The sequence below is a fragment of the Bactrocera latifrons genome, unplaced genomic scaffold, assembly GCF_001853355.1.
Source record: "Bactrocera latifrons isolate USDA-ARS-PBARC rearing strain unplaced genomic scaffold, ASM185335v1 scaffold_66, whole genome shotgun sequence".
Taxonomy (NCBI): Eukaryota; Metazoa; Arthropoda; class Insecta; order Diptera; family Tephritidae; genus Bactrocera; species Bactrocera latifrons.
Genome location: NW_017537334.1, coordinates 1,229,438 through 1,238,494, shown reverse-complemented (window position 1 = coordinate 1,238,494; position 9,057 = coordinate 1,229,438). Strand labels below are relative to the sequence as shown.

The following is a 9,057-nucleotide window of genomic DNA, read 5'->3' as shown; positions in this document are numbered from 1 at the left end:
TCTGAAAACTTGTATACTCGCTCGTATTCGTCACCCACCCTCACTGTCAATGAGCGTCATACTGACTACTACTTCAGCAGCTTCACTTGATATTTTTCGAAAAGGACTGATAACTCTTAGGGCCGATAGCCTGGGCACTGTGCTTATTTGTCTGGCAAAAGCTTTGATGCCTAGCGCCTAGATCCATCTTGGAGCCGCATACAACACAACCGACTTCCTTTCGTTATTTGAAAGTCTAGTTATACTAGAAAGTTTATGGACTTTCTGGTAAGGGGAAAAGTCAACTTGAAGTCTTCTGTTATGCCAACTATTTCATCCTGGAAGATTGAATTGTAGTAATTTAGTTTGAAGCTAGCTTTTGCGTATGTATTACAACAAGCCCGCTCCTGTTCTCCTTGAACTTGTATTGGTCGGATATCGAGGACATCGACCAGAGCTATTGTTGATGTAGTTTTCATGCCAGCAAGCAGACACCTGTTCCAGGGGATTAATAGGGCACTCTTTTAAAACGCTAACTGGTAGAGTAATCATAATTCATCAAATAATTGTGAGGAATACTGCTAGTATGTAGTTCTTGGCCTAATAAACAATCGAGYACGTTGACCTAATTGTTATGAGAAAGAACTTGTCCACCTAAATCTAAAATAATAGAAAATATAAAACAAAGAAGGTGCTAATATAAATCTACGTTCTCTGATCTAACAATAAATGACGCTCATGGACAAGAAAATACTTTAGTTTTACTTTAAATAATTTTTAAGAATATACTTTTCAACTGAAGACCAGTATAACGAAATAATATAATRAACTTTAAAACCAAAACTTTGTTGGGTATTATTAAAAATAATCGATTAGCTTGAAGAAAAGACAAAGGTAATTGAATTAAAACCCGATGTTTTAACGGTAATAAAATTTTGTAATTTGTCAGCATTATAGCAACCAACRATTTTCTCATGTGGCAACACTGGCCCTAACCTTCAAAAGGCGCGGGTATAAATTTGACAGCTGTCGGATAATGTGTTTACAATTATATGTATCATTTTGAGTGATTTTGTTATTGTGAAAAAAATGGATGAAAGGGAATTTGGCGTGTTGATAAAATATTGCTTTTTGAAGGGAAAAAATATAGATGAAGCAAAAACTTGGCTTGATGACGAGTTTCCGGACACTGCCCCAGRAAAATTAACCATCAAGGATTGGTATGCTAAGTTTAGACGTGGTGAAATGGACACCGAAGACATAGTACGCAGTGGATGCTTAAGAAAGGTTGTTACAGACGAGGATTGAGGAGCAATGAAAAGGAATAATGTACATATAGACAATACTTCAAATCAAGCCTATTGTTTGATGCAGCATTTTATTTAATAAATAAATAAAAAGTAAAGCGCATTTACAGAATTTCATGCATTTTAAAAAACGGTAATTAATTTTGAAAAATATTGGATTCCGTTGATCCTTTGGGTGATCTGCTGAACAACTTCCGGATGTGTTGTATTAATATAGTTCCCATCRAAGCTTCTTGCCGTGATCGTCACAAATCTTTGGAGATTCATTTAAAATAAAAAAAAATATTTTTTTAACAAACAGAAAGGGGGCCTCAGGCACTTTTTTAAGTTTTTCGGAAAAGGTCAAAAGTTAATGGTTTATAAATCTAAGTAAAAAAATTCTCAGATTAGGCACTAGTTTTTCATGTTTTCAAAAGTCTGCTCTTTGTGTTTCATTGAAATCTACCGGACAGGTAGCGAGGTAAAGTAGTCACATTGCATTAGAAGTTTTATGCGAACGTACCAGAGCGGCCGAGATCTCTTTGCTAATAATCGWATGACTTAAAAGTATTTGTCGGATTTATTAATTTTTTAATATTTCCAACATATTTTATGCAAAGATGTATTACACTAACCCCAGTGACATGCTCGCTGGTCATATATTGGATATGGGGGGGTCGATTATGGATAATTRGGAGTTTAACCTACTAMAGTWTCCAGAACRAAGCTKCGCAAGTGTCACTYTCGGTTCTCGTGGCAACTCGAGCTYTTCGTCTGCAGCGGGATGTGGTTTCACTCCAAAAACAGTGAGAGAGAGTCGGAAAAAGTGTTAATGACTCCACTGTGAATGGCGGTCAGTGCATGCCTAACGTTTGTTCACCCGAAGTCTTGTCGACGTATTGTTTTATGTCATCGTCGTAATAGTGGAAGGACTCCTTAATGATGTTAAGAGGTGGTCCGTTACAAGTAGGTGACTGCAGGGATAATTTCTACCAATTGGTAGGAGATGATAGAAATTCCCTCTGGTGGTTGAGGAAGTTTTGAGATGTMGGAGAGGGGGAGTACACCACTCTGCGGAACTCCCTGTTTAATTCTTTTCAGTTTAGAGTTTTTATCTCGAGACCGTACGGATGATTGGCGATCGCTCAAGTARTTCGTAGTCCACCACTTTAGCCATGGGGTCGGATAACACAACGTTTGGCTTTGTCTACCGAAAAGTGCAGTAAATTGAGGGCTAATATAGCTCGCAAACTTCACTGGATTTCAACTCGATTTCTTCGGTTTAGACATATACTTGGCAGTAGTCCAAAGTTTACTAACGCCCTTGGTGAGGTTAAAAGAATTCAGATGCTCTGTGCTGATTTATTTTTTGCCGAATCTCAAAATTGACATCCCTTATTCGGAGATTGGGTGTCACGCTTATTAGCTAAAATAGCTTCTTCGGCTGGAAAATTGGGGTGRAGTTGCGTAATTCTTCCAGCCGAGATGGAGCGATCGGTATCAGCTGCGATCACCTCGCGGAATTGATGTTCGCAACGAATACGTAGGTAGGGTTTTATTTTTTAAATATTATATTTCGAACTCGGATAGCTATACTCTGATAATCTAGGTTAGTATGAGTAGTAGATAGTATTGCTCGGTTTTGTGCAGTGTGAAGGCTAGACCTCCACCATTATCCACATTAGTAGTTAGTGCAAGGATTGTATTTGAATTTCGACAATTCCTCCGGGCTCACTCAATGTCAGCACAAGTCAGGAGTGATGTCAAGCTTAATCTAAAACTTATCGATCCAAAGAATGTTAAACCTGAATGAACAGCCTTTGATCGGATAAATGYGGGTCAACTCCGATAACGTAGAACCGGCTGATGTGGGAATTGAATCCCGCCACAGAGATCCATCGAGATCAAATTCGATAAAATTAAAACATATTGCTGCTTTSAACAAGCTGATCTATTATATTGATATACATATGAGCACTCACACAATATAAGCGAAAATATTTTTTAGTTAATTCATTCAAGTGAAATACAAAAATACTATATAAACAATTACAAATAATATGTATRGGAAGATAAAAATACAAACAAAAAAGTGCAAGTAAAACAAAATAATAAACACAAAAATAGAAAAATARTAAAATTYTGAAAATACTAAAGAAAATACGAATAATTGTGAAGCTATTTTGTTGTCTGAATACGTAAGTCAATGCAGGTCCATTTCTTCGGTAAGCAATGTTAATACCGTATTTAAACGATCTTGCCAAGCCCTTCCCCTCTCATTKTCGTCAAGAAGAGCCCTTAGCTGATTGCCCAATTCAGCACGGAATTCACTTACTCTCTCGTCGATTTTCTGCACAATCGACAAGATTTGTTTATTAAACGAACGTTGTCTAGCTGGATTTCCATCATCGAATACTGAAAATAAAATCGATGTCCCTTAAGGTGCCGAGCAATATAAAGTTAATTTAGAAATACTTGATTCGTCACTAGATGAGGTGTTTATGGACTCAGAGTCGCATACACATGCAATGTCAGGTTTCCATATATAAGTATATTGACCGGTAGTAACTTCTGAAAGAGAAAATATAAAAATGAATGTGAAAATGTTTGATCTTACTAGGCGCTCGAACTTGCCTAATGTGGCACCAACGATGTTGTCTGGAAATTGCCGCACTTTAATAGAAAAAAAAGTATTACAATGCAACAATTAAGGAGTACAGGGGCAGTCATTTATTTAATTAAAACTACCTGGTTTAAAAAATGAGTCGTTTATTTCTCTGCGTACTGGTTCCTTTGGAGGATCCATTATAACACTCTCTACGTCGATGAAGTGCTGGTGGTTTACCGGATCTGAATGTATGTACGTCGTTACAATGTTTGTACATACTTTATATTTATTTTATATGCTTATTATACTTACCTGTTGTGTAACATCTCACATTCCTAACTTCACCATTTATCTTGACCGTGGACAGAAACATGTTTGCGAATTAAGCGTGGAACAAAATTAAAAATGGACAAAACGACAAAGGTACAGAACTTGTGTTSTCTAGAAATGAAATGACGAGAAATTGGTTTGACAACAGCTTTTTTCCAACGCTTAGCTTGCGGTTTATTGTATTTGTTGGCCGARTGACATGTAGCGGTTATATTCTCATCCTATTGCCTCTATTCGTTTAGTGTACATATGTTTGCTTCGAACTGGAAGTTTTCTACACTAATAATTTATATTTACGAGAAAAAACGTTAACTTTAGTTGAACCGAAGACAATACCCCGCATTATATAAAATAATCCATTTAAAAACTTGATTTTGATCGGTAAGTTTGTATAGCAGCTATATGATATAGTAATCCGATCTGAACAATTTCTTTGGAGATTGTATCTTTGCTGTGGATAATAATCCATGTAAAATTTTGTGAAGTTATCTCGGCAAATAAAAAAGTTGCCGTACAAAGATTTAATTTTCATCGGTCAGTTTGTATGGCGGTTCTAACAAATATGCTGCTTCTTGGGAAAAAGCGACCGTGTGAAAAATTTCAGTCGCAAAATCCGTCAAATGAACAAGGAACTGAATTCAAGCTTATATTCAGAGTGAACAGGACTGGTAGGAGCAAATAGTTTCAAATCTACCGATCAGCACTAAGCGTGTCCGCTGAGTGGGCGCTTTAAGGCGAGCCGTGCGCATTTTTCCATTCATTCAACACTCACATTTACACTCAGCGGACAAGCTTGAATTGATGGCATATTGTAGTAACTAATCCTAAATACAAAAATCAGAAATTTGGGGGTGTGTTATTTTTTTTATTTTAGGTGTTAAATAAGAGTCAATGAAGCGAGATACAGATAACACACCCAGTTACAGGAAGTCCAGCAACTTTTCACACATTAAAATTGTTTGTGTTTTTTCTATAATAGTAGACCATGCGTGGTAGGCATTATTCGGTTCCCATGTCAATGATCACGTTTTCCAACACTTCGAGTACGTGATCATTCCATTCTCTTGTTCGATTGTTCGACTGATTGAGACATTCCGCTTGTTTTGTTGTAGTTCTAGTGAAATATTTCACTTTCTCTTTTATAATATTGACTTTCTTTAGTACTCGTTTATTTATCCTACGCTTTTCCGCAGCTGTTTCTTCACTGCCTATAAATATAAACAGGGCACTTAGAAATGAAAAGGAATACAACTAAAATAAATTAATAGCACCTGAWGCCTCAGAACTTATGTAATCATCGGAATTAGAAGAATCACTTTCTACATCATCTTCTTCCTCAATGGATTGCAAGAGCTTAGGGACACGTACCGGCAATTGATGTACTGGACCTGTAGAGTTACAGAATTAATAATATAATCAGAAAAAATAATAAAATTCATTAACTACGATTGCACCGAAACTATAAAACTATTCTCACATTTGCTATAAGGGTTCGAGGTCGGCGGTTTTGASAAGTAGCTCCTTTGGGAGAAAAGGACATGTACAAATTCTCGTATATACATACATACATGCATACAGCCTGACAAGACTAAATCGACTCAGCTCATCATGATCTATATATTATATATTTTATAGAGTCCCCCACGATTTTTTCTCGTTGTTAATAAGGATTACGCTGTTGCTTTGGATCATTGGTATCTTACAATTATACAGTTATATATAGTATACTCACCGCAAGGTACAATTACGGAACCCAATGGGTAACTTCGGACTTGAAAAATAAAATATATGAAATTATAATTGTTTATATTTATTATTTATATTGTAATATAATAAAAATATTAACATACCAGGGTCTAAGCAAGGATCCGTAACTTTATTCTTAAGACTTATATCGACTATCGAAGATAGTCCCCCAATAACTAGGTTATATGTTCTGCTTGACTCATCTAAATATTATATATGCATAAATGTATTTGAGTGCAAATATATGCCCATACTTACTATAAACGAACTTCTTTACTGGCACATGGTCTTCTTGAATYGCTGGTACTGCGGGAAACATTTTTTTAAATTATTACAAAAAGAATACAAGACTTTAAAATAGACGAGAACACAAACGCACAACGACTTTGGTGGTCAAAAGGCAAATGGACGATTGTAGCACGAGAGGAAAAACAGATAACTTTGCTGTGACATTCAATTCAACGGTTTTCTTACGGCTTCCTGTTATTGTTGTTGCAACTTGAACTATCTTCACACATATGCATATGTATTCTTAAAATAAATAAATGTATAGTTTAGGGAGGCATGAAAGTTTACAAACTTTACAATAAACAGAGAAATCTTCGCTTGTAACTAGTGGAAAGTCTCTAAATAGTCTTAAATTTTAATGAAATTTACTACAATTATGTTTTTTTTTTTTTGAATATATTGTTTTTGTTCCATTCATTATTTTTATAAACATATTTTTTGCGGAGACTGCAACCCTGCTGTCAACGCATTTTTCCGTTTCACTTTGTTGCAAACATCCGTAAATAATTAACTGTCAGTAACAGCTGTTCAACTGCAATTCTGAATTCCTGCATTAAAAACAAAAGTAACTATTGCGCATCTCTGGTTGCATTGTACATAATGGATCAATTTGACAGTGAAAGCTACTGGAATCGTTCGTCGAGCAGAGGGTTCAGTTTCGACGATGATGAAGATGTTCAGGGCGTTACTGCTGTTGGCAGTAATGTGAATGYCAACAATATACTTAACGACTATGACACGATCTCAGAGGCGAGCTTCGACAATAGCGCTACAGGCAGTGCTCTTAATCTATCGATACAATCTGTAATCTCTGAGGATGCATTAAAAATGCTAATCCAAGAACAAACACTTGATGACCGTATAATGTCGAAAGGCGTTGCGCCGGAAGAGGAGTTGCGTTTGCTACGCAGACAAATACAAACGACTTTTTATAATCCCTCGCCAGAAGCCACCGCGTATAAAATGTTGCTTGGCAAATGTGCGTCTTTGGAAGTATTTAAATCTATGTACGAAAAAGAGCAATTGTTAGATGCAGTGTTGAAGTGTGGCGGCGGTGATGCCGTTATTAGTGTGCTACTTTTTCTAAAAAAGACATTGAATCACAGAAATTTTCTGAAAATTCTCGAACAAAGACCGCAAGCCTTGCAAATCTATATCGGCTACCTGCAACAGCGTCAGTGCCAAGAAGCTGTCGAAGTGTTACAACACTTTGGCAAACATCAAGAAGCATCATTAATACAATTCAAATCGGCTATGACCTGTAATAATCTGCAACAGCGCAAACAAAAATTGTTGCAATTACTCGATCAATATAGCGGTGATATGGGTGTGGTTAGCGTCTATTTGCCACACTTTGAATCTGCACTAAAGCTGCTTGAGCTGATCGAGAAAGAGAGTAATTCATTGGACAATTTGGTGGATATCAATTCAACCCCCATTGAGGTGCTGTATCAATGCTGTCGTAAGCACAGCAACTGGAAGGAACAGGATTTGACACGAGCTACGTCACCTTTTCGTCTAACAGCCGATCTACATATTTCACCGGCGCAATTCGAATGGACTGCTTTGAATGAGCGCGCAAATGCGCAGGCCTATGCTGATTTGGAAAGTGTATTCGAACGTGTGCCTGCTTGGCTACCGCTGAAACAGAAGCAATTTCACATAAGCTTCTCATTAGAATTGGCAGTGTTGCGTCTATATGCGCTAAAAGCGCCCACAAGTGTGCTGTATATGTTCCTATCGAAGATGAGTAATACCAAGGAAAAATTGGAGCTAGCTAAGCGTGTTAAATGCGTGCGTGCCGTTGTCGATGCTTTAGCTGGCATGAAGGATTCAAATCAATTGACACAATTAAAGGACAGTTTGCCGGAGCGTTCCGAGGAGCAGTTCTATTGTGAAAAAGCGTTAAAAGCGCTGCAAACAAAACGTTGGACCACGGATAATATTAAGTTGAAATTATAGTGCCGCATCGGTTTGCGAAGCAATATTTATTTTTGTGTGATTTTAATCTCGGACATTTGCAAATGGTGTTAAAAAAATTATTCCTTGTGATAAGCTAAGAAGTGTAAATATATTTGAAAAGGTATGCACAACTATTTTTTACGAAATTCATTTTATTATTTAGGAAAAAACGTTTATTATTTTTTATTTATAATTCTTGATAGTTGTTACTATATTTTATGATGTTTATGGTATGTCTTTTGTCTGTACTTGTTTATTTGCAACTCCTTTGCTGAACTCCAACAGTTTCAAACGCATGTTTTTCTATTTTGTGTAACTGGAAATTTCCAAGATCACAAGCTGTCAACGTACAAAACCGTTGTGTTTATGGATGTTTACAGATTTGGGTATATATATATATTTTTGTTTTAATTTCTGTACTTATGACTGTATGACTGTGTTATTGTTTCAATTTGAATTTTTATACATTATTTTATATGCAAATTATTTACTAAATGATCATTTGTGTAAAAAATTTAAAGCAGTTTCATTTTTGCAAAATATTTGAGGCAAAAAAATGTGAAATTTATACGTTGAAAAACGTTCACTTAAGCAATGCAAGTTTGACTATATAGTTACTACTAGTTTTTTATTCTTTCTCTTTTGTTTTATGTTTTAATTTATTATTTGCTAGGCGCGTGAAGCGTAAAGCACAAATCGCTAGACAAAGCTAACTTAGAAACTAACCTCAATTTTTAATTWAAAGTTGCATTTACCGATTGTTTTATTTACTTTTCACTAACGGTATATATTTAACTATGTGCTTCAGAAAGTAATTGGTTATTTATCTACTTGGTATTTATCTTTGAAATCACCTCA

At 36.0% G+C, this 9,057-nt stretch overlaps 3 protein-coding genes across 4 annotated transcripts; 1 reads left to right on the top strand and 2 right to left on the bottom strand.

Annotated features, from left to right (window-relative positions):
• Nucleotides 1-3,363: 3,363 nt before the first annotated feature.
• Nucleotides 3,364-4,384, bottom strand: LOC108975515. The gene is made up of 5 exons (XM_018944034.1): nucleotides 4,186-4,384; nucleotides 4,014-4,115; nucleotides 3,900-3,938; nucleotides 3,741-3,836; nucleotides 3,364-3,680 (listed from the first exon to the last, which is right to left on the bottom strand). The coding sequence occupies exons 1-5, from the start codon at nucleotides 4,244-4,246 to the stop codon at nucleotides 3,469-3,471; spliced, it is 510 nt and encodes a 169-aa protein (XP_018799579.1). The 5' UTR covers nucleotides 4,247-4,384; the 3' UTR covers nucleotides 3,364-3,468.
• A 663-nt stretch (nucleotides 4,385-5,047) lies between these two features.
• On the bottom strand, nucleotides 5,048-6,371 carry LOC108975514. Of its 2 annotated transcripts, XM_018944032.1 has the most exons (5): nucleotides 6,208-6,370; nucleotides 6,054-6,152; nucleotides 5,936-5,974; nucleotides 5,475-5,591; nucleotides 5,048-5,411 (listed from the first exon to the last, which is right to left on the bottom strand). In XM_018944032.1, the coding sequence occupies exons 1-5, from the start codon at nucleotides 6,266-6,268 to the stop codon at nucleotides 5,203-5,205; spliced, it is 525 nt and encodes a 174-aa protein (XP_018799577.1). In that variant the 5' UTR covers nucleotides 6,269-6,370; the 3' UTR covers nucleotides 5,048-5,202. The 2 variants fall into 2 exon arrangements, with proteins under 2 accessions (XP_018799577.1, XP_018799578.1); XM_018944033.1 differs by lacking the exon at nucleotides 6,054-6,152 and having other exon boundaries at nucleotides 6,208-6,371.
• Nucleotides 6,372-6,758: 387 nt separating this feature from the next.
• On the top strand, nucleotides 6,759-8,340 carry LOC108975513 (vacuolar protein sorting-associated protein 16B). Its single transcript, XM_018944031.1, has one exon. It carries the CDS (start codon nucleotides 6,838-6,840, stop codon nucleotides 8,197-8,199), a length of 1,362 nt encoding a protein of 453 aa, XP_018799576.1. The 5' UTR covers nucleotides 6,759-6,837; the 3' UTR covers nucleotides 8,200-8,340.
• The last annotated feature ends 717 nt before the right edge of the window (nucleotides 8,341-9,057 follow it).